This window comes from Scyliorhinus torazame, chromosome 3 (assembly GCF_047496885.1).
Source record: "Scyliorhinus torazame isolate Kashiwa2021f chromosome 3, sScyTor2.1, whole genome shotgun sequence".
Taxonomy (NCBI): domain Eukaryota; kingdom Metazoa; phylum Chordata; class Chondrichthyes; order Carcharhiniformes; family Scyliorhinidae; genus Scyliorhinus; species Scyliorhinus torazame.
Genome location: NC_092709.1, coordinates 137123527 through 137149038, shown reverse-complemented (window position 1 = coordinate 137149038; position 25512 = coordinate 137123527). Strand labels below are relative to the sequence as shown.

The following is a 25512-nucleotide window of genomic DNA, read 5'->3' as shown; positions in this document are numbered from 1 at the left end:
AAGAAAGACAAAGCTTCAGCGAGATTGTGTTGCGCAGTATGACAAACATCTGGGTGGTTGCATCTGTCATCTATTTAGTAGAGTGGTGCATCCGACTACAGTTCATTAGTTAATTCACATGTACCTCAAAACTTACACTGAATGCTCGAGTATAAGATAGATATTGTAAATTGTTTTTCTAAACTTATGTAGTAAAGTTTATTTTTGTTTGTTCAAAACTGGTGGAATCTTAGTAAGCGCCCTAAATTTCAAACTTCACTTACTTTAAACAAAACTTTGTTGTTCCATAACCAAATCTCCTCCATCACCATCTCCCATGACCTAGGGTCTTAGACGGCCAAGGATCATAAGCTGATATGCCAAAACATTTAAAACTTAATAAGCACACGCAACTCTGTGCCAAAAGAAACAAGTAAAATATATGCAGAAAGTGATTTTCATAAGTAGTTTTAAATTGAATTTAAAAAAACAATTTATACACAAAAGCAGGAAATAAAATTTAAATGCAGGTTCACCAATCTGTGCAACAGATTTTAATGAGTGTAAATTTTGCACTAGCGACACATTGTATTTTATTTGGTAAATTAAGATTATGCTAATTTATTCACTGCAAAATTTATATTTCATGTGAAGAGCAAAATATTTACTGTGTATTTGGTGTAATGTTTCAATTTTTAAATGATTAACCAGCTACTGCAGTCATTTTTTAAATTGATGTTTGTAGCTACCTCCCCTTGTCTGCAATCCTCAAACATATTGCTACAGGTCTCAATACACAAGTCTCTGTACGGAGATGTTGATGGAACTAGAACATTTTCTAAGCCATTAAGATGGAGTTGCTTTATGCCAACGTCTGAGAAGATGGTTCTTGAACAAATCTGATTAAGTTCCAACTTTGCTGTGAAACTTCACTCACTGGCACTTGTGCATTGTGTACAACCTAATTTCCAATGTGTGCTCCCATGAGATAAAACTCCTTATTAGGATATCAGACTCCTGCCATATTTACTAATATTTCTCCAGTCACACTTTACTAGAAGTAACTGCACTAAATAACGGTCTTGAAAACTCAATTACAAAAATGTTTTACATGGTTTTATAACAGCTATTTCAAACATTGCATTGAAGAAATTGCATTGAACGTTTAAAAAAAAATATACAGCACCATTTCATCCTCAATATGTCCCAAAGTTCTTCATAGTCAATTGTGCAGAACAAAATAGCACAAAAATCAAGATAAATAGCCAGATAATCTGTTTTAGTAGGGTTGGCTAAGAAATAAATGTTAGCGAGGATACCTGAAATAGTCCCCTGCTCTTCTTTTGCATCCATTTTAGCAGGCAGACTTGGGTTTACATCTCATCCAAAAGATAAATGCGAACTACCTTATCAGCTATAATTTCCTATTTTTACTTCAGAATTCCATTTGTTGATTTTCTTTTTCACCTCAAAAGTCACAATCATTAACTGACTTCATTTATGCAATACTGAAACTACCCGGATAAATGAGTGTATATCAAATTGCAAGTTTCTCTTTGTTTAATTTAAAGAATCAAAAATTAAAGATCAACTTTGGTTTACGAGTATTCACACAAGGTCATTTTAAAAGAAGTTAAAAAATACTTAAATCTTCAGAAGAAAAAACATTGTTTATATTGACATCAAGTTCCAGAAGTAGACAAAGTACTCAGGAACTTTTGCAGGTCTCAAGCCTTTGGAAGAGAAAACAGGTTTTTAAGAAAATGGTGCACAAACTAACATGGAAACACAAACCAACTAAAAAATACTGCAGACTAGTTTAAAAAAAAATAAAAGTCAGCATGCAATAATCCTGTAGTTCAGTGCCCTAAACATTACAAAATGGCCATTCTGATGAAGGGTCATCATGACCTGAAACTGAAACACAGCTTCCCTCCACAGATGCTGTCTGACCCGAGTACTTGCAGCATATATTTGTTTTAAATTTCAGATCTCCAGCATCTGTAGTATTTTGCTTTTCCATTACAAAACGTTATATCCCTCGTTGCTATTTACTTACTTACTTGCATTGCTTTCATTCTTCATTTCCCTTGAATAAAGAAGATGAAGGGAAGATCTAGTTTTGGTGCTTAAGATTATGAAAGGAGTTGCCGAGGTAGAAACTATTTACTCTGGTGGGTGATGTCCAAGCATGGGGACAAAGCCTTAAAATTAGAGCTAGGCCATTCAGGGGGTGATGCCAGAAATCATTTCTTCAAGCAAGAGATTATGAAAATCTGGAACTTTTCCTACAAAAAGCTGTTGAGGGTAGAGTTTTATCAGACATGCATATTAAGGGTATGATATCAAGACAATTGGAGATAGAGATCAGCCTTGATCTAAATGAATAGTGGAACAGGATCACGTGGCTAAGTCGTATATCTTGCAAAAAATAAAACTGTCACCGGCTAATCCATCCTGGTGGAAATGATCATCTTACTTGTTAGATCATCCTCATCAAAGTCTTCCAACCCGGGTTTAAAGTTCTCAAATTTTCAAAGACAACTTTCAAAATGTCTTAAATTATTTAGGACAATTACATAAACTACCTGTACAACAATAACTGATTTTTTTGAAAATCAAGAGATCAGTGCATTCCAGCCTCATCAGACATGTAGTGAGGTTGAAGCTAAATGCCTTCTAAATTACATAAATTTATTGTTCTTTTTGCAGCAGTACATCACCTTATTCTTGTGCACTTAGGATTTAAAACCTGCATAATGAGAACATACTTCACAGAGCCAAACAATTGAGAAATCCTGCAATGATAAAACTAATAAAACTATGAAAGGGAACTTCCAAAAATAATTGAACCATCAGAACTTCCTTCATAATTCAAACCGGATTAGTAATTAACAGAGTTTAACAGATTTGCATTATACAGTAAAAATTATGAATACTTTTAGAATGCAGCCTACATAGATCAATGAAAGGTGTACTGCCTTGCCGAAGTATTATAAACCAGTCAATGGTGGTTCAAATATGGTCCAAATATACATTTCACAAACTATTTTACAATACATTTTAGTAATCAACAAAATCTTTGTTTTCTAAAGGCACACTACTGCAGTAGTTCACAAAAGGATGATCCATGGTTCTATGCTACCAGCGAGGAGTTTCAGGTCAGAGAATCAGGGCTATAACATTGTAGCCCTATCCGCAACATGTGGACCCTATAAGCAGTGTTTCTCCCTTGGAATTGCTGGATTGGAGAATCATTCCTTATTTTGCGCATTCCAGTTTCACTTTGTGAATATTCACCTGCATCTATACTTGGCAAATTTATACATGCTATGTAAAATTAAAATTCCTCTCAGCTTTACAGCACAATCCAAACTTAAATTGTTTTCTTTTTCTCAAATACATTCAAGTTCATAAATGGTTACAAATAGTTACATACTTGCATCTATATTCATATATACTTACAGATTATATACACTCAGTGCCATGCCATCTGCCACAAGGTTAATCCTCACAGAATACTGGCTTTAATCAGTTCACTCTGGCAAAAACTCAAGTTACTTTTTAAAAAATAAAAGTTGTACCATAAATCTCAATCCAAAACATAAACTGCAGGTGAATTTCCCACCATTTTGCAAAACAGACTAGTGGTTAACCAGTACTCTATTTGTAGCCATTAAAATTAATTTACCTTCTAAAGTTACTGATATTAACACCATTGCTACAAGCATAAATTCTGATTCAGTTACATTACTAAATCCATAGAAGTGTCTATAATTTTTCCATTAGAGTTCATGCTCGAAAGTAGTGAAACTATTTGTATATAATACATTCAAGTTCAACCCCAACTGTCAAAATTGAAAGGATATAAACCTTAACGTTTGAAGAATTTGGTTTGGATCCAAGATATTAAAATTAATTGCAGGATATTTCCTTGAGATTACATTACTGAGTATATTTCAAACTAAAGACTGCCAATCATATGACTCTGAACCTGCATTTCTACAAGGAGGTTAAAGCATTACAGTTAAAGAGTGTAAGTAAGTCTCAGTCACAGAAGCGTTAGGCATTGTGACTAGCATGAGCAACCTTAAACTGGGTGCTTCAGAAATTCCAAACGATTCCCGACTTGGAACTCATGCAGATTTCAGCACTGATGAAGAAAAGATGCCCAAATGCTATTGTTCACTTATTGCTGGCTGAAGTGCTCCTCTCTCTACTAACTGAGATTTCAGAACATTGTAGATATGCAACTGCTGTTCTGGTTGAAGTACTAACAGCTGCTGTAAGACTTTGCTGGGATTTGGTCCTCTGCAAAAGACGAGAATGAAACAGAAGAACATTAGTTGCGGACACTATTATATTTATAATTACATTCAAATTTCATTTTCAAAATACAAATTTGGAATACTCAGGAGAAGGGAGCAAAATAGAGTGAGGGTTTGTGATCTATTCCCTTTCTGTACATCTCTGCGCGAGGATGAAATATAGTTAGGTGTTTGTGCAACTTAGCTTTTTCTTCCACGAGCGGGGATTTCAGATATAAATCTGGGCTGTTAAGAATTCCTGAATATTTAGTCCATGACTTCCTTGGAGTGGCAATCAGCGGTGGATTGCTATTGTATAGCTACTTAGCTTTGCTTGAAATCCAAAGTGCTTGTCTCGCAGGGCCTTTCCAACTCAGGCTGGGTGAGACCAAAGAAGCGAAGCAGCTCAGGAGCTCCAGCAGCAAAGTGTAAAAGGAGTGGAGCGAAGGAGGCCATGCGCCCGTTTTACAGCACTAGCTGTAAAGTAGGTGAGTTTAATGTGGCCAATAAATGGTAAGCTTCAAAGGCAAGTGAATGGGATGTATGTGGGGGTGGGGGGTTGGATTGACCTGGGACATGGGCGGGGGTTGGCACCATACTGGCGTGGGGTTGATCCCAATCGGCTCGGGTATGTCTCATGATCGGCTCCGTCTGGGTCTTTAAAATAATAATTACTTTTAAGTTAAAAGTGATTTTTGTTTCTTCTAATTCTTTCAAAGTAACTATGAGTGTAAAACTGGCAGAACCATCCGAAGTTAGCGATTTAAATCGCTTTGTCAGATTGTTCCCAGCCCTGTGCAATTGTCCAGGGGAAATGAGACCTTCTGGTCAATTGCCAGGCAAACCCTTACGTGGGAACTTACAAGAGGGATTTACTAGTGCATTTTGTGGTACTTTCCAAATCCTATGCTGGAGAACCAGGAAGTTATGGCCCATTAAATTGTTTCACTCATTTCTTTCTGATATCAAAAAGATAATTCAAAATGTAAAATTACAGTATCATAATCATATTAAGAAGCAAACTAAAATAAGGTTTTGCACACCTATTGGAAAAATAACTATACAAAATCCACAGTAAAGTAGGCTTGAGGGGACAAATGCCTACTGCTGCTTCAAATTCTTGTGTTATTGTGTTCTGACAGAAAGACGGTGCAGCTGTTGGAGACTAGACATTATATGCTGTTGATATTAACGCAGGAATTCCTCAAGAAAATATCGTGGCCCAACCATTGTCAGTTGTTTAATCAATGACCTTCCTTCCATTTTAAGTGGGGTTGTTTTCTGGTTATTTTATCTTACTCAGCTGCGTTTACAATTGTTCCAATAATGAAGCAATCTATATCAATCTACTGCAGGACTTGGATAAATATCCAAGTATGGACTGACAATTGGCAGGTTACATTTATGTCACTGAAGTGCCAGTTTTGAGTACATGGGAGATCGTGGCCTTGTGGTACTGGACTCGTACTCCAAAATCCCGAGCTAATGCTCTGGGTCATAGATTCAAATGTAATCAAGGCAGCTGTGGAGTTTAAATTTAGTTAGTAACAAAATCTAGAACTGAAAGCTTGTCACAGTGATGGTTATGTTACGATATTATAATATATATATTCCTCTTTTTGTCTCGCCGAGTTGGTGAAATATAGACGTAGTCTTCCAGTGTTGATAAAGTAATTTAATGAGTAATATAAAATAATCTTGTGAGTTCTTTTTACTTAATACTAAACTAGAAAACAAACAAATAACTGTAGATTAAACTATTAAATAAGATAATGTGAAATACTGATATCTATTAACTTCTTCTCTCTAGCCAAGTCTCTTCTGTACTTTCTGCACTCCAGACACACTTTCCACTAGGAGACAGCGGGGAAACCTTTTATAGGTCCTGACAGTGTGGCCATCTAGTGTTCAGTTGCCTGTACTAGCTTAACATTGTATGTACTGAGATCACTACATCCTCCTTTTTAAAAAACATTTTCTTGTGTATACAAAAGAAAATTTACATAAGAAATGCAGTGGTTTAAATTAGAATCATTTCAAAGTTCAGAGGTTTTCTTCTACTTCTTGTGGATCTTCTTAATTTCAACGGGGAGGTAGAAGTTTTAATATTCTTGCTCAGTGATGGAGTAGAATGTTGTTGCTGTTCAACATGTCTTGAAACAGATTGATGTAAATTAAGATCAGGAAAAACTGGTTTGTGAACCTTAACTTGTAGAAGGTCACGACGATTTATTCGGATTAGTGCATCATCTGATGTTTTTACCAGATATGATCTAGGCGATAGTGTCTGACCAATCTCCTTCAGGAAGCCTGATGTGAACAGTATCATCAACTTCAAGAGGTTTCAGATTCTTGGCATGTTGATCATAGTACTGTTTCTGACATTGGCATTCAAGTTTTTGTACAACGTCATGTTGATCAGGATCAGTAATATGCAGTTGAGGTAATGTTGTCCTACTGTTTCTTTTAAACAATATGGAGATAATCCTGTGGTCAAAGGTGATGATCTGTAAGTTAACAAGGCTAAGTAGAAGTCAGATTGTGAGTCTCTGGCTTTACTTAATAACTGCTTGATAATATGAACACCTTTCTCAACCTTTCCGTTAGACTGTAGGAAATGAGGGCTTGAGGTGATATGTCTGAAATTGTATGTTGTTGCAAATTCTGTCCATTCGCAGCTGGTAAAACACGAACCATTTTCAGACATTATGGTTTGATGTCTTGCAAAGATGTCTTTGCATGCCTTAATAATAGTTGTGGATGTGAGATCATTCAGTTTCATGACTTCTGGAAAATTTGAATGATAGTCGACGACTAAAATGTAATATTTACCATCTGAATGAAAAAGGTCGATACCTACTTTCACCCATGGTGACAATGTGATGTCATGCTGCTGCAATTTTTCTTTGCACTGCTGACTTTGGTGTTTTTGGCAAGTAGAACAGGACATAATCATGTCTGTGACGTCTTGATTAATACCTGGCCAATAAATAGCTTGCCTCGCTCTTCGTTTACATTTCTCGATGCCTAGATGACCTTCGTGAGGTTTGCTTAGCATCTCCGACTTCAAACTCTCTGGAATGACGATTCTGTCATGTCTCAGTAGAATACCATCTAATACCGTCAGTTCAGACTGTATACTCGGATATTGTGGACAGTGACCTTTTGGACATCCATTCAGCAAGTGATGGATTACTCTGGTCAAAGTGGCATCCTTCTGTATCTCATCATGTATCTGTTGATGTTTGTGATCGGATGCAGTGTGGCCATCTAGTGTTCCAGCTTAACATAGTCTGATCATGTATTACTACATACAGAGATCACTACAATGGTGACCATGAAACTCACCGCGTGCCATAAAAACCCATCAGGTTCACCATGTCCTGTAGGAAAGGAAATCTGCTGTGCTTACCTGGTCTAGCATACATGTGACTCCAGATCCACAGCATTGCAGTTGACTCTTAACTGCCCCCTGAAATGGCCTAGCAAGCCACTCAGTTCAAGGGAAATTAGGGATGGCAACAAATGTTGGCCTTGTCAGGGATGCCTACATCCCATGAAAGGAGAAAATTCCAACCTGACAGTTCAATGCAGTATTGAGGCAGTGCTAAACTGATGCAGGTGTTTTTAATGGACAATTGAATAACTAAACAGAAGAATGGTACATGGGCATTTATTTTATTTTTTTAAATTATATTTTTTATTCTCCTTTTTCACATTTTCTCCCAAATTTACACCCAACAATAAACAATAATCAATAACGATTGTAATGTCAATCCCCATATCAATAACAACAATCCTATCCTCCCATGGGCAGCACAGTAGCATTGTGGATAGCACAATTGCTTCACAGCTCCAGGGTCCCAGGTTCGATTGCAGCTTGGGTCACCGTCTGTGCGGAGTCTGCACATCCTCCCAGTGTGTGTGGGTTTCCTCCGGGTGCTCAGGTTTCCTCCCACAGTCCAAAGATGTGCAGGTTAGGTGGATTGGCCATGATAAATTGCCCTTAGTGTCCAAAATTGCCCTTAGTGTTGGGTGGGGTTACTGGGTTAAGGAGATAAGGTGGAGGTGTTGACCTTGGGTAGGGTGCTCTTTCCAAAAGCAGGTGTAGACTCGATGGGCCGAATGGCCTCCTTCTGCACTGTAAATTCTATGATGATAATCAAACCCCAGACATTAGCCCGCATGTTAACAAACAAATGACAAAAAGAAATCAGGAATCACCCATAGTCACCATTAACACATACCTCCCAACCCCCCCTAATGTTCGATGTGATGCAATTCTCGAAAGTGCATAATGAATAACGCCCATGAATTGTACAACCCCTCCATCCTTCCCCTCAGTTCAAATTTGACCTTTTCAAGTGTCAAGAATTCCAGCAGGTCCCCCCGCCATGCCAGGGCACAGAGTGGAGAGGTTGATCTCCACTCTAACAGGATCCGCTTTCGGGCGATCAACGAGGCGAAGGCTACAACATCTGCCTCCACGCCTGTTTCCAACCCCCGCTGGTCAACAACCCATGGCCTCCTGAGGGCCCGAGTCCAGTTTCACGTGCACCACTTTAGAAATTACCCTAAAAACCTACATGGGCGTTTATATATACTTCTAAAAACCTACATGGGCGTTTATATATACTTCTAAAAACCTACATGGGCGTTTATATATACTTCTATTCATGAAACTTCTAAATGGGAAGAGCAGATTTTCTGTACGTATATAGGCAACTGCACAAAAGAGTGGAAGGGAAACTGATTTACCTGATAAAACTAGTGATGTAAACATGAACAAAGGTAGCCATCAGATATTGACAATCAAAGCGGTCCATAATCCCACCATGCCCTGGAATAGTGTCAGCAAAATCCTAGTGAAAACACAAGTTAAACTTAACAAATAAAAAATTGTTCACAGTTTTAATTCTGTGCTCATTGTTACATAAATAAAATCCATCATCAGGACACTATCATTATTGTGGAGTACCGAGCCGACGAGAAAGGCAGAGGCGTCGTTAACAGTGCCCCAAAACTTGTGCCCCTACAAGGTGCGACCTCCACCCGCTCCCACACTGACCCCTCCCCCACTACCCACTTCCTGACCATTGGTATGTTCGACGCCCAATAGTAGTAGTTTATAAAATTCAGTAGGGGCAGCCCCCCCCTTGACCCCACTCCAGCAGCACCTTCTTTACCCCGGGGTTTTACCCACCCACACAAACCCAGAAATCACAGCATTCACCCTCTTAAAAAAAGCCTTGGGGATGAAAATAGGAAGGCTCTGAAATACAAACAGAAACCTCGGGAGAACCGTCATCTTCACCGTCTGCACCCTCCCCGCCAGTGACAATGGGAGTATATCCCACTTGAATATGTGAATCTAACAAGGAATTTGCAAATATATATTAAACATGAACAAATCACAAAAATAAAAATTGGTAAAACAAAGACATCTCACTCAGCTCATTCATGTACAGATATGGCTTATTTCTACTTTAGAGAACCAACACAGGCAGATTAAGAGTTTAACCAGGAAAGGTTTTATGCTGACAGTCACATAAAGTTGTCAAATCTAATGCTGCAGAACTGTTGAAATGAAACAATGAATCTTTAGGCAATAATACTTTGTAATCATCTTCCTGATTTCTAAATAAGCACAAATGCTTCAAAACAGTACAACCATTTGAAATGTCTTGAATGCATACACAAAAACAAAGAACAGTTGATCATTTTAAGTATGCTCCTATAAAGCAATAGTTTAAAAAACATTGTACGTTATATTCGGCTACAAATAACATAACTAATCTAATCATGATACTTGCTTTGATTTTGAAAGCTCGTTTGAATCCACTGGCGAAAAAGCCTCCGAAAGGCCCAATTAAGGATGCAAATGTAGAAAGAGCGATGCTGTGTATCTGAAATGGGTATAGGTGCACTGTTTCCTGAGTGAGTGAAGGAAACAAAAAAATCAGACCAAATAATTAGAAAAATAAAATGTCTCAGATTTAAAATGACCACTGAATTGCAGGTTTGCCTGTGCTGGATTTATAAAAGGTCACATCAGAATGCGTGGGCCTACGCCTTTAAACTCTTCTTGGCATGCTTTGATGATGAACAAAACTGTGTTGCATCTCCAGGCCACTGTGATTCCATTTGTGGAGCCAAATGGCACAGGTGCTAAAATCATTCACTCAAAATAGACCTCTAATTCTATGCTCTAGTGTATCCTAAATTTTAATTGTTCCCCAACCCAAATTAAGCAATATAAATGAACTTGTACCATTACATTGGCAATGTATAGCAATGCATATATAATAGAGTCAATATTCCAATTCTGATGCCATGATTCATAGGAGCCTGAATCTTCAATGTATCCGAGGTACTAAGCAAATACCCTGGAAGTAAGATTTTACATTTTTTTTTCTCCTTTTAAAAAAAAAAATTTAGAATACCCAATTCATTTTTTTCCAATTAAGGGGCAATTTAGCATGGCCAATCCACCTATCCTGCACATCTTTGGGGTGTGGGGGCGAAACCTACGCAAACACGAGGAGAATGTGCAAACTCCACACAGTCACCCAGAGCCGGGATCGAACCTGGGACCTTGGCGCTGTGAGGCAGCAATGCTAACCACTTGTTGCTAATTGTGTTTCTCTTTATTTGGCTCTGAATATGGCAGCCAATATGGTCGCCTTCTTAGTTCTAATTACGTTTTGCTCTAGAGTCGCCAGGTATCTTTCGATACCGCCACAAGGTTCAAGCCGAATACTGATCAAAGACTCAATACAGTTAGTTCAAAGTGAAATGCTTATTTATTTACACACAGTTAAATATAATCATGCACATATACTACAGACTAAACTATCACTACTGCTAAAACCTATACTTAGCTTTGGGCGCCCACTCAGTCAAAGGAACAATGGCCGTTGTTCGGTTCTGAGGCTGCTGGGTGGAACTGGTACGGGATAACAGCTAAGGACGTCTGTCTGGTAGCGTGCATTGACCTTGGACTTACTTGTTCTGGTGCAGCTTTTGGGCAGGTCTCTCCTCGGTGAGAGCAGATGCCAAGAGAACGATTCTCTCTTGGGGGATCCTTCTTATACCCAAAAGGGGCTTCGAGCACTTTTGGGTGGGCCTTGAACTTGGCCTCAATTAATTGGGCCGTTTTTCAATCGTTCCTATCGATTTCCTCCAATAAAAGAGTGGGTGCCCTGATGGCTGGGCATGTCCTAGGTGGCCGTTGGCCTTTGTTGTGGTCTCCTCTGGCGCCGGGGTGTCTGCCTTAGTATCGTTTACGCAAATGTTACTCTTTTGTCCCCGGAGATGGCCCATTAGTATGCTAATGGGTTTGCAGTTTTGGTCTTGTCTGGGAGCTGCGACTCTAATCAACAGACAAACTCTGAACCTGCTTGTTTTCTCAGTATTGTCCATTTTCCCTGCAATCTTTGCAAAGTGTCCATTTTGTAATCGGGAAGTGGCCATCCCAGATGGCTACACGCCCTCCTTGTGATCCTCAGCGCGAAGGATCACATTACCGCGTCTTCTTCGTTCTCTGACCAAGCGGGGCACCCATAAGCACTTCACGGGCTCTACACTGCCCTATCCTATGAAACGCAATTTTTACCCAAGATTATTTTACTTACATACATCAGTATAAAACTCTACGGGGCGCTATGACATTCAGGCATGCATTACAAAATTTAAAAAACTGGAACCTCTATCCTCAATAAACTATCCTCACTCAAACAATCAACAACAATTCTACAACACTTTAAATGTACAAATAGCAGCAACACAAATTTCTCTGGCTTGGCAGTCAAGCACAGGGGTTTACATTTCTTTATTAAACAAAACACACAAAGAACAACGGATGCACTTTAATTCACTCAAGGGGTTGGGGGGGTTTGGTGAAGTCCGAAAATAGGGGACCTAAACGTGTATACCGGGGTGCGAGAGCGGTAGGCTCTCCTTCGCCATTTTCTGAGTCTAAGTGTCTGCACGACACTGCAGAGTATCGCCTGTACTAAGAGTGATTCTACTATGTACGATAGTGAATACCAGGTTATAAACTTGTCACAAGAGATTGGGGTGTCGTTAACTATCTTGGGGTTAACTATCTCGGGGTGTAGTGTACGGTAGGGGTGGGAATCATTCACGGCCTGTGTGGTAGGGAGCAGGGGGTAGCGTCCACGCGCAACTGAAGGGATCCCACTAAGATCCAGGTGTAGAACATGAAGGTGGTCTTCAGCTTTCCGTCTTTCTGTCTTCTTTTTCTTCCTCTGAGGTTCCGGAGTTCTATGGGCACAAGCATAATATCTGTTATTATCTTGCTTAAGATCTCGTGTGTCTGTCTGTCTGTCCTTTGTTACCAATTACCCATTATGATTGGTCACCATCTGTGACCCCCTCATTTAAAAAAATCTTTAAACCAAATATTTGGGACAAGACATCTGAGAAAAATACTGACAGTGCGAGCCGTCTCGCGATCTACCATCCTAGTGTTTGAGGATGTAAATAGCATACGGAAGCAACTTAAGCGTTGCCAAAAACAAACAAAAGAATTTTGAACGTAACGAGCCAAAATGGACCGCGGCGGGTAAGAAATGGGTGGTATCCCCGGGTAGGGGATTGTGATCAGTGCCGTATGTGCTCTACCCGAGCGCAGCTGACCAGAGGGGGGTCCTCAGGCAGGGCGGGGACCAGTACCGTATCTCCACTGCCTGAGCAACCGGCAAGAATGGGTAAGAATGTGGTCGTCGTGGGGCCTGCCTCTCGTGATCAAATCAGGAGAGTAGCTATGAGTGGTGTCTGTCGACAAACTAGTTCCTCTGAACGGTTGTCTGGGGACAAGCTTGTTCCATTAACAGCCATTGGGCGTCAAAAGGGTGGTGGCATGGGGCCATAAAAAACTTTCAAATTCACAAACAACACATGTACATTAAACGAACAAACATACAACAAACATGGTGCAGGTTCCATCAGAAAGGACACCGTCTCTCTCCATCGGTTCCTTTTTTTTTTCCATCATGTGGACACCTCATTGCTCAGTAGCGAACAAGCAAGGGATTCGTTTGGTGGGAGTCAGACTTTATGTCATCATCTTCTCCCGGCTGCCATACTCTTGACTGGAGTAGTTTGGCTAAAGCTGCTTGGGGGGAATTGGGGTCCATCTCATCATTCCGGATGAGCCTGAACTAATTGTCTCGGTGCCAGAATCGTGTGTCGAGGTTGGAGCTACTGGGTTTTAATCTGTAATCGTGAGGCGGTGGGTCAAGGTCAGGGGCTCTGACGTACGTGATTTCGAAGGGTCACTGGAATCATGCTCGGATTCGCTGGGAGTGGGGCCTGGTGCAGGGGTATAATCATAATGTGGTGTGCTGTGGCTGTCATTGCTGTCGCTATCACTGTCGCTGCTGGTTGAAGGAAGGGAGAGGCGGAGTCGTGCCTCTGGGGGCGGAGTTGAAGATGTGTCTGAGGACGGGCTGGACTGGCTGGGGGAGGGTAGGAATGCGTCATCTGTGGTCGGGGCGTGCTCGTCTCCTGCTGCGAGCAAGATGTGGTGGGCACGGTTGTTCTGCGAGCCATAAGCCTTGAGCTGGTTTATGTGAAACCACGCAGACTTGCCATTGGGATATGTGATCTTGTATACCAAGCGGCTTACTTTGTCCGAAATGGAGTACGGTCCGGAAAATTTGGGGGAAGGAATGAACTGGGGTTGTATAGGGAAAGCATCACTTGCTGCCCTACTACAAACAAGGTGGCGTGTCCCTTTTTATCGAAACAAATATCGAAAAGCCTTGCTTTGTTTCCTCCTGGTCCCAAGTCTCACAACTGTGCGAGCTGGGCTGCCTTTATGTTCTCAATTAGCTGCTGTATAGCATTTTCATGCGTGAGGGTGGTGACTGCGGGGCTGGCCAAATTCAGTCCTAATAAATACTCTGTTATTTTCATGGGGTATCCGGTCATGAGGGTGTGGGGGGTGTATCCTGTGGACGTGGATACCGTGTTTCTTAAGAACATTAAAGCAAATGGGAGAACTGAATCCCAGGTGCTGTTATTCTGTTGCACCATTTTCCTGAGAGTGGCTTTTAGAGTTCTGTTCATCCTCTCTACAATGCCGCTTGGGTGGGGGTTGTAGGCTATGTGAAACTTTTGCCTAATTCCGAAAATTGTGAGGACGTTTTTCATTAATCGTCCTGTAAAATGGGAGCCTTGGTCGGACTCTATACTGCGTGGGAGGCCCCATCTTGTAAAGATGTGCTGTGTTAGTATTTTAGCTGTTGTTTTGGCCGTATTCGTTCTCGATGGAAAAACCTCCACCCATTTTGTGAAGGTGTCGATGACTACCAACACATACTTATAACCATTTCTGCAGGGGGGTAGGGGTCCTATGTAATCTATTTGCAAATTCGTGCAGGGGCCATTAACAGGGCGGTGTGACTAAGCGGAGCCTTTCTTGCATATCTGTCCGGATTGTTCTGGGCACAGATCAAGCAATCAATGTGGTGAGTAACATCTGCTTTTACATCAGGCCACCAGCAGAGAGGTCTGAGGTGGGTTATGGTGGGTTCAATGCCTTGGTGTCCATGATTGTCATGGAACTGACAAATAATCTGGTTCCTGTCCTGGCTGGGAACTACATAAATGCCTTCTTTCAAAATCACACCGTCGTGTGTGGTGATTGTGTTCTTAAATGTATTGTATGGGGCTGGGAATGTTCCTTTTAAAACTTCCCTGAGTTTTTCATCTTCCTTCTGGGCCGTTGCTAGGTCCTGAATGTTGATCTGTGAGACCTGCGTGTACTGGGGTGTTCTCGGGGGGGATTCCAAACGTAACCATGCCTGGGACCTGCCTTCGCTAGGGCGTCTGCTTTAACGTTACCGGGGGGGGGGGAAGAACGGTGATGACTGCGAACCTTAATTATGCCATATTTCCTATTTTTGGCTGTCTCTAGGATATGTCGGAGTAATGGGGCTGAAGGTAGGGGCTTTCTGTCTGCGGAAACAAATCCTCTAGTTTCCCACAGGGGTAGGAATTCCGTTAAACTATTACAGACATATAAACTGTCCGAATACATGTCTGCTGGGGTCGGAAACGAGTCAGGGTGGTCTACAATGTACGCTATGGCTGCCAGTTCTGCTGCCTGTGAGCCTAGATGTCCTGGCAACTTTAGTGAAATCTCATCAAGGATGCGTCCCTGCGCGTCCTCTACATAAATGCCGCAACCGGTGTTTCTCTTTCCGTTCAAAATGTGGCGGAGCCACATTTTCAGGGGTGCACACGTGTCTGTGGGCTGGGGTGTATTACCTGTTTTCCTGGTAGCTGACTTGGCTATTATTGGGTTGTGTTGTGTTTTGCGGTGATGATCTCACATTCATGTGGGGTACCTGCATATTGCAAATTATCGCTAGGAAAGTGTGGGTCTTGGTTCTTTTAACTGTAATGTCCCGTCCCTGTAAAAGAAGGGTCCAACGGGCTGCGCGGATTTGGCTGACTGTGCCATAAGTCGACCGTCTAATAATAGCTGCGCTGGGGTGTGTTCAGTGAGAATGGTGATGGGGTTGAGTCCTGTAATGTAGGCGAAGTACTGTACTGCCCAAAAAACTGCGAGCAGGTGCCTTTCGCAGGCAGAAAATCCTTGCTCGACAGGATCTAACACGCATGGGGCGTAATTGGTCATGGCGTTCCTGGAGGAGTACGGCCGAAAGGGTTCGGTCGGTGTTTGCAACTTCGATTGCGTAAGTGGAAAGTGGATCTGGGACCTGTAATGCGGGGGCTGTGCTGAGGGCTCTTTTTAAAGCATCCACGGCATCTGTGTGCTGTGGAAGCCATTCCCAAGGTGCCTGCTTCTTGAGAAGTTCGGATAGGGGCGCTGCTTTTGTGGCGAAACCATCGATATGGTTTCGGCAGTAGCCAACCAGTCCTAGAAATGACCGGAGGGCTGAGACATTATGGGGAAGGGGCAATTTGACGATCGAGTCAATTCTCTTTTGCTAAATCTCGTGTTTACCATGAGTGATTACTGTACCCAAGTAAATCACTTTTTCCTGCAAAATCTGGGTCTTCTTGGGGCTGACTTTACATCCAATTTCTTTTAGGAGTGCTAGGAGTTCGTCGAGAAGCGAAATGTGCTCTCCCTTTGTGTCTGTCTGTAGTAGCAAGTCATCTACATACTGGACCAGACAATCGGGTCGGGAAAAGTTTGCTAGTCCATTTGCCAGCTGACGGGGAAAATGGAGGGGGAGTTGTGGAAGGCACGTCCACGTATACAGTTGTCCCTGGAATGTAAAAGCGAATTTGTACTGGCACGCTTTATCCAATGGAATGGACCAAAAGCCGTTGCTAATGTCCAAAACCGAAAAAAGTTTTGACTGGAGTCCCTGTTTGAGCATGGTCTTCCGCGGGACTCGTGGCTACGGTGGGGGCTGCTACTGGGGTTACTTTGTTCAGTTCCTGGTAATCAATGGTCAGTCACCATGATCCATCGGGTTTCCTGACGGGCCAAATTGGTGCGTTGTTCGTGGAGGCTACTGATCCGAGTACGCCTTGATGAAGCAAACTCTCTATTACTTTGGAGATTTCTCCCTCTGCCTCTTGGGGAAAACCATACTGCTTTTGGGGCCTGGGGTCAGGACCTGTAATGTTTACCAAGCCAGCTATTTTGCCAGTCGTGCTTATGCTGTGCAAATGCTGCTTTGTGTTGCTGCAGGACATCTCTAACATGTTTGACTAATGGCTCGAGGGTCGAACCAGAAGTCTCCTACTGAGCTAATTCTGTTTTCATAGTCTCCAACAGTGAGCGTGGCGGGAGCTCGTGCTGCCTTTGCCATTCTCCATACACATTTATTAACCGGATCAAAAGAGGTTGTGGGAGCTCATAAAATCGATTCCTAGGATGTGTTCAGCTGTCTGGGGTAGATCGATCAAAACTACGGGGTGTTTAGTTGTAATGTTCCCTATTTGTATCGCTACAGGGGCTGTGATGTGTTCTTGTTGTAAATGACCTGTAACGCCGCTGAGTGTGATGGTGTCTGTTGTGGGCCACGTGTCTCGCTGGAACATCGTGGAGGAATTAAGTGTGGTGCGGGACCCTCCTGTGTCCCAAAGAAATTCTGCGGGGTGTCCCTGGACTTTGCCTGCTACGACCGGTCTACCGGACTTGTCCCAAAGGGTGTCGCAGACCCAAGTTGGGGAGCCCGAACACCGTCAGTCGGTGCCGTTCATGTCTAGGTTCTCTGAACGGGCGCTAACGCTATGGATTGGCTTTGCCCTATTCTTATTTAGGGTGCCTGCCTGTTGATTTCTCTGCTGCTTTTGGGGCGCGTTGCACTCTCATGCAAAGTGTCCTAATTGTCCACAATTGTAACATTCCTGGGATTTTGGCTGTGGTGGGCTGTTTCTGCCCTCATTTACCCATGCGGGGTTCTGGTGCGCTTTAACTGGATTCATGTCTGCCTGTTCTTCCTCGGGTTTTGCAAATGCGGTTTTGCCTTGGACGGATTGTTCCCAAGTGCGGGACAATCTCTTCAAAACCCATTTCCCGTTGTGGGCCTCGTCTGAGGGGTCGTAATTTGCGCAAGCTCTCTGTCCTGCCTCTGTCGCATGAGAGACTAGGATTAGAGTCCATTTGGCCATATTATCTGCGGACAAATGGGTGCGGGCTAATTCTCCGAAAACCGCTGTAAAATGTATCCACAAGCGTCCAGCAAACGCTGTGGGGTGCTCTGTTTTCTTTTGCCTACACTTGTTTAGGCCTTCTACGGAGTCTCCTCTGTTATAGCTGATCGCCTCTAGGATCGCTGTGTGCATCTCTTGGAGTGTGCCTCCTCCTACATTCTGTGGGTCGGGAAGGGCTGCCAGGACTGAAGGGTCGAGGCTTAAAACTGTGAGCTTCACTTGCTCCTTTTCGTCCAGGCCATACATGGTAGCCTGCTGTTTAACTCTAGCGAAAAACTGGTGGGGGTCTGATGTGGGAAGGAACGGTGTAATCTTTCCACACGCGTCCCGTAATTCGGTCACGGTTAACAGGGTTGTATACAGGAAATCTGCGTTACCTTCTGCTGCGGCCCTGCGGTGCGTGGTTGCAGGGTTCATGGGGGTGTTTTCTGCCTGTTCAGTCGGGGGTTGGAGTGCTTTTCTCTTTTGGGGTTTTTCATGCGTACATGTCCCATGTACGTATCTGTGGCAGTTTTGTTTAACTCCTGCCAATCGGGGCAGTTTTCCTGATCTAACTGGGGTCCAAATGTACTTTGAAACCCATTCTGGATAGAAAGAAGAGATTGCAATTCTGCAATTTGCTTCCGGCACTTTGCGTGATCTACTGAGCTCTGCCTTTGTTCCGTCGTGGAAGTGTGGAGTGCTCGTAGGGCTGCTTTTAAATCATTGCACTGTTTCTGCAATTTCTATACCTGTTGCTCGGTTTCTTGTCTTACCAAGACCGCATGTTGCATGTCCTGGTAGGCCTTATCATATTGGGTCTGAAAACTACTCAAATGGGTGGGACAAGACTGGTGTGCCCTCTTGGCACCATCCACCTCTCTGTCCCTCGCTGCTAACTGTTCTCTCAAATCTTTATTCTCCTTCTCAAACTCGCTCACATCTCCCTCACTATTTCTGTCTCTCCTCTATTTCTCTATAGAGCGTCCTAACAACCTCCTCTGTGCCTCGCAATTGTGCCAAGCAGGACATGATTGCCATCGGCTTGCGGGCTTTCCCCAAGCTCTTCTTGTGGATCTCTGACAGGTTCTCCCACCAAGTATGTCCTATACTCCCGGGACCTGTTTCGTCATTCGCGCAGAATTCGCTCCAAAGGGCCATCCTTTCCCTTTGAGGTACTTTCTGATTTCCGCTTCCCATACGGGACACTGTCCTACTCTACTGGTCGCTGTGACCTCGAATTCCTGGGGGTTCATAAGGCGTTCCAGTGCCTTCATTGCCATTTTCTCTCTCTGGGTTCTCTACTGAATTTGGAACAGGGGGTGATAAAGTGGTGATGTAAACACGGGTACGGCTTACGCTAATTTCCGGCCTACAAAACTCCCGACAGTTTTACGCAACAAAATATCTCAGGTTTACCTTATATCCCTGTTAGTACGCATGCATTCACACACTTCCGAATCTCGGAGGTTTGATCAGTATCGTTCTTACACTTGTGGTTTTTCTGTTTCCAATTGGATTCCAATTCAAATTTGGGTTCTCTCGGAGCGACTAGGCCACTTTGAAGTCGAGTCCCGGCGGAGTCGCCAGTAAATGTTGCTAATTGTGTTTCTCTTTATTTGGCTCTGAATATGGCGGCCAATATGGTTGCCTTCCTTAGTTCTAATTACGTTTTGCTCTAGAGTCGCCAGGTATCTTTTGATACCGCCACAAGGTTCAAACCGAATACTGATCAAAGACTTGATACACCAGTTAGTTAGTTCAAAGTGAAATGCTTCTTTATTTACACACACAGTTAAATATAATCATGCACAAATACTACAGACTAAACTATCACTACTACTAAAACTATACTTAGCTTTGGGCGCCCACTCAGTCAAGAGGAACAAAGGCCGTTGTTCGGTTCTGAGGCTGCTGGGGTGGAACTGGTATGGGATAACAGCTAAGGACGTCTGTCTGGTAGCGTGCGTTGACCTTGGACTTACTTGATCTGGTGCAGCCTTTGGGCAGGTCTCTCCTCGGTGAGAGCCGGAGGCAAGAGAACAAATGTCTCTTGGGGAATCCTTCTTACACCCAAAAGGGGTTTTGCGCGCTTTTGGGCGGGCCTTGAACTTGCCCCCAATTAATTGGGCCGTTTCTCAATCGTTCCTATCGATTTCCCCCAATAAAGGGGTGGGTACCCTGATGGCTGGGCGTGTCCTAGGTGGCCGTTGGCCTGCTTTGTTCTGATCTCCTCTGGCGCCGGGGTGTCTGCCTTGGTATCGTTTACGCAATTGTTACTCTTTTGTCCCTGGAGATGGCCCATTAGTAGGCTAATGGGTTTGCAGTTTTGGTCTTGTTTGGGAGCTGCGGCTCCAATATGCAGCCAAACCCTGAACCTGCTTGTTTTCTCAGTATTGTCCATTTTCCCTGCAATCTTTGCAAAGTGTCCATTTTGTAATCGGGAAGTGCCCATCCCAGATGGCTACACACTGCGCCACCGTGCTGCCGCGTAAGATTTTACATTTAACCCCAACTAATGTCGAACTAAATTCTTATGCATAATAAAACAACAGAATTGTACAAACATAATTCATTGGTTAAACAAACATAGAAGTTTGAAAAATATTTTGAAAGATTTTCAAATTTTAGATTTTAAAATCCACTGCACCAGTCACCTTTGTCCAGGCTTTTAAAAAATTCAAAGCTGCTTGTTTAATTCATGAATCACAAGGAACAATGACATTTGCATTAATTGGCAAGTTGTGTGCATCAACTATTGTGGCAAAATATAAACTTTTACATAAAATGGGGAATGGTAGGAAGATATCGATCAACATAGCGGATTATAAATACATTTCTCCATATTTTCTAGTGTAGCTTTGTTCTGAGCCATAGATGTCCATGTTCTTTTAAGATACACCATTCTCCCAGTACAGCAGTAATCTCCACAGACTTAATCCTGTGAGCCACAGATTACAGTACTCTAGATGCATGATAGGCATGAATGCATATTGCGAGAAGTAGCTTAATCACCTCAGGCAACAACACTTCTCCGCTACTGTAAAATCCTCTTATTATTCCCGGGGCATTCCTCAAGAGCATTGAACAACCTCAAACGACCTTTTACAAATTTCCACCCTTTGAACCTCCTTCCATGCAGCATATATCTTTTTCTCCAATATTAAAAATCACAAATCCATCCTCGAAAGCTTAATTCAGCTTCTAGTCTCATTGCATATATCCCTTTATCTCAAATTCTTCTGAAACTCACTCAACTGCCAAACATACTTGCCAATGCTGTCAGTCTCTCTCTCATCAATCATTGCTCTCATCCAACTGACAACTAGTAACAATCATCTTATTTAAAAGTCCACATTTGCATCACATTTGTTAAAAATGCAGTCTCAAGTCTTACTAATTAGTCCTCTCAAGGTCAATAAATACATCACTACCATCCAACTATATACTTCTATTTCTCTCACACACTAATCTTGGGAATTTGAATCCTTCTTTTAAAACTCATTCACAGGGTGCAAGTGTCCCTGGTGAAGCCAGCTTTTATTGCCCATCCCTAATAGTCCTTGAGAAGGTGGTAGGGAACCAACTTTATAGAAGTACTGCAGTACATGCGTTATGCGCAGTGCTGTTAGGTAGGGAGTTCCAGGATTTTGATGCAATGATTGTGAAAGGACAGCGATATAGATTCCGGTCAGGATGGGGTCTGGCCAGGGCATTTGCAGGTGGTGCTATTTCCATGCATCTTCCGCCTCGCAAGTGGATTGTATTCATCATACCTCTGACTTGTGGCTTGAAGATGGTGGATAAGCTTTAGGGAGTAAGGATCCACAGAATTCCCAGCCTCCAACCTGCACTTGAGGCACAGTATTTATATGGCTGGTCCAAATAAACTTCTGGACATAGGTAACCTCCAGGATACTAATGATTGAAAATTCAACATTGGTAATGCCACTGAACGTCAAAGGAGATGGTTAGTTTCTCCCTTATTGAAGAAGGTCATTGTCTGGCATGAATGTTACTTGCTCCTTACAAGCCCAAGACTGAATGTTGTCCAGGTGTCGCATCTTCAGGCAAAGGCTATTTCAACATTTGAGGAGCCACAAATGGAACTGACCACAGTGCATTCATCAGCAAGCAACCCCACCTGTCCTTATGATGGAGGGAAGCAGCTGAAAATGGTTGGGCCTACTAGGACACTGCAATGAGGAACTCCTACAGTGATCTTTTGGGCCTGAGTTGATTGAGCTCAAACAACCATAGCCATCTTCCTTTGCACTTGGTATGACTCCAACGAGTGGCAAATTGTCCTCCTTATTCTCAATAACTTCAAATTTTGCTAGGACTTCTTAATGATACATTAAGTCAAATGCTGCCTTGTTGTCAAGGACAGTCAACTCTGGAATTCAGCTCTTCGTCCACGTTTGGACCAAGGCTGTAATGAAATCTGGAGCCAAGTTCCTCTGGTAGAACCCAAACTTAATGTTGTGCTTGTTACCACTGTTGATGACACCTTCCATCACTTTGCTGATGATTGAGAGTAGAATGGTGAAACAGTAATTGGTTGGGTTAGATATGTCCTGCTTATTTGTGAACAGGTCATTCCTGGGCCATTTTCCATTGTTGGATAGATGCCAGCGCTGACCTGATCCATCCAAAACAATGAGATTCAATGATAATTAGTTTTCACTGTGACCAACAGCCCACCATGTCTCCTCATCACGTCTACCTCCTGTGACAAGAACGACTATTCCATTCTTCTCCGTAGTCCAACTCTGCACATGGTTCTCTCACTGTTCCACTTATCTTTTCCAAAATAATCACTATACACCTCAAAATATATTTTCCTCCTGTGGCACTGTCATTCACAGTGCTCCAGATTCCCTTCATTCATATTTGCCATGGTACCTCATTTCTGAGGTAAATCGCAAACACAGTCAAGTTCCACATATATTGTAGGAGCACCCAACCATATGCTTCTACATTACCAAAGAATGCAAAGTTACTGCTGTAAAAATCTAGTGGCTTTTCAACATGAAATCTTGGAAAAGTTAAAATGTATTCCTGTTCAATGTCAATAAAACAACATTTCTTGGCTTGGTTCCCGTCTCCATGTGCCTTTCGGTTCCATTCCATCAAACTTGCCGATTTCATGCTCATAATAAATTTATTAGCAGCATAAAGCCAACAAACTGTTTAACCCCAAGATTAGCTTTGTATCTATGCATGCTTTCGAACATTGCACATGCTCACCCCTACCTTGATCAATGCTGTTTTAATTATGCCCTCGATGCATGGTATTAATTTCTCTTCCATATAAAGCACTCGGGTATTTTCTTATGGAGAGAACTGCAAAAATTTAGAGTGTTGCTAGTCACAGATATAAACATTAATGAAAAATGCACTCCTCACCCATCCAAGGGCGGATTGCAGTACAGATGGAAGCATGTATTCCTGTAGGTGGAACAAGAGTGAAGGCTCACAGTCAACTATAAAGCTGTTGGTTTCACTGTTGTAATCCACTGGACACACAAAGTAATTGTAGCTTGATAATGTGTAGGCAAACTGGAAAAAGATAAATGCGAATTAATAAATAAAACTGATCAGAATATTTTTCATGAAGAACTATTACTCATTAAAAATTGTACAAAAATCACTTCCTTCTAAAAATTGTGGGGATATCATTCAAATATAAACTCTTGATTTTTGTCATACATTTAAAGATTTATGAAAGCACTCACTTTGTGAAAATGTTTTAAACGTATTATTAGTTTGGAGATTGAAATTTAAATGTAAGACAGTTGTCTTCACAAGGAGTTCAAAATATTCATATGGTTTCTGCGAACAAAGGGAATATTTGGGAATGGGAGATAGAGATTTCAACTTATTATCTGGGACATCCCAGGGTGCCACGTTGCCATGGGAATAGATCACAGGGAGGTAGTTTTCTTGGTTTGTGGTTTTACCGGTGTTTGGTGCCTGGCAGCAGCTAAAACAAGCAGCGAGAGAGCAATCTCCCAGGATCTGTAGACCAGAAGGAAAGGGCTATCAGAAACCAAGGACATTTTCTGATTTTGGAGTCACTGAGCAAGAAAGCAGTGAGGCCTGTGCTTGAACTGGAGTATCCACAATTATGAAGTGCTTAAAGAAAGTTGGGCGGGTGGGGGGGGGGGGGGGGGTGGGGATCATCCAGCAGGCTGTTAGGGCAAGGACCCCAAGAAAGACCTTGGAGAATAGCAGGAATATTGAGGAGAATCAAAGTCAATCCCGAGAGCTGTGGCATCACTTGGTTTGGCCCCAGGAAGGAACCCTCAATAATCTGTACGGGGTGGAAATAAAAGTAGAACGGGAGAATGTCCTGTTAAGATTTCTGAGCGTACGGTCTAGCAGTCATTAACATTGCTGCCTCACGGCGCCGAAGACACGGGTTCGATCCCAGTCCCGGGTCACTGTCCGTGTGGAGTTTGCACATTCTCCCAGTGTCTGCATGGGTCTCACTCCCCAACCCAAAAAGATGTGCAGGGTAGGTGAATTGGCCACGCTAAATTGCCCCTTGATTGGAAAAACAACAATTGGGCACTCCAAATTTATTTTTTAAAAGATTTCTGGGCTGAAAGAAGTATTTATTAAGTTTTCAAAATTTTAGAGTACCCAATTCTTTCTTTTTCCCAATTAAGTGACAATTTAGCTTGGCTAATCCACCTAACCAGTACATCTTTGGACTGAGAGGAAAAACCGGAGCACCCGGAGGAAACCCACGCAGAGACGAGGAGAATATACAAACTCCACACAGCCAGTGACTTAAGGCCAGAATTGAACCCGGGTCCCTGGTGCTGAGGCAGCAGTGCTTACCACTGTGGCACCGTGCTGTCTCTGAAAATAATAATATAAAACGGCCTGGTGTGTAGCAAAAGGTGTTTTGAATCTGACAGATTTTATAAGGAAGAGAAACAAAAGTAAAGGTTGTGATTTTACTAGACTGTAATTGACAGCTTTCACACACCCCAGCAGTCAGCATTGCTCCATTCATCTTCCTTCAGGCTTGAGTACCTCTGAAGTGCTCTAACTGCAGTGTTTATAAACATCAAGATTTGATTGACAGCTCCTGGTCCACTTCAAACAGAGTTAAGTGACTGTTAATTTCCAGCTGACCACTTCAAAATCACTTTGAAAAGCCTAGTAAAGTCAGTATCAAAGAGAAATGAATAAATGGTTTGCTGACTTAGATCTGGGAGGTTTAAACACAGCTGACTGGTTTTCAGGTTCCGGGAATTGACAGGAGATGCTTGCTGTGTCTGATCAAACAGGTGTATTGCCCAGGAGAATGTTGAAGCAGTGATTTTTTTTCACCGCCTGTGTCTGGACTACTCTCTGGCTTCCTGACAGGGGTCTCTTTCCTGGGGGGCTTCCTGAAGGTGTGCCTTTTCCACTTTTCTGGGTTGACTTCCTGATAGGGGTCTCTTTTCTGGGGGGACGTCCTGACATGGGGGGCGTGATTCTCCGCTCCCGCGCCGGTTGGGAGAATCGCCTGGCGCGCCATTATTCCCCGCAACGCCGGTCCGACGCCCTCCCGCGATTCACC

General features: G+C 42.6%; 1 protein-coding gene across 1 annotated transcript in view; it reads right to left on the bottom strand.

Moving 5' to 3' along the window:
* Positions 1-1073: 1073 nt before the first annotated feature.
* cds1 (CDP-diacylglycerol synthase (phosphatidate cytidylyltransferase) 1) overlaps positions 1074-25512 on the bottom strand; it is a 165170-nt gene continuing 140731 nt past the window's right edge. Inside the window, exons 10-13 of the mRNA XM_072496250.1 lie at positions 23343-23495; positions 10100-10219; positions 9045-9148; positions 1074-4290 (exon numbers count right to left, since the gene is read on the bottom strand). Coding sequence (XP_072352351.1) covers positions 4158-4290; positions 9045-9148; positions 10100-10219; positions 23343-23495 — 510 coding nt within the window. The 3' untranslated portion in view covers positions 1074-4157. The remainder of the gene's footprint in view (positions 4291-9044; positions 9149-10099; positions 10220-23342; positions 23496-25512) is intronic.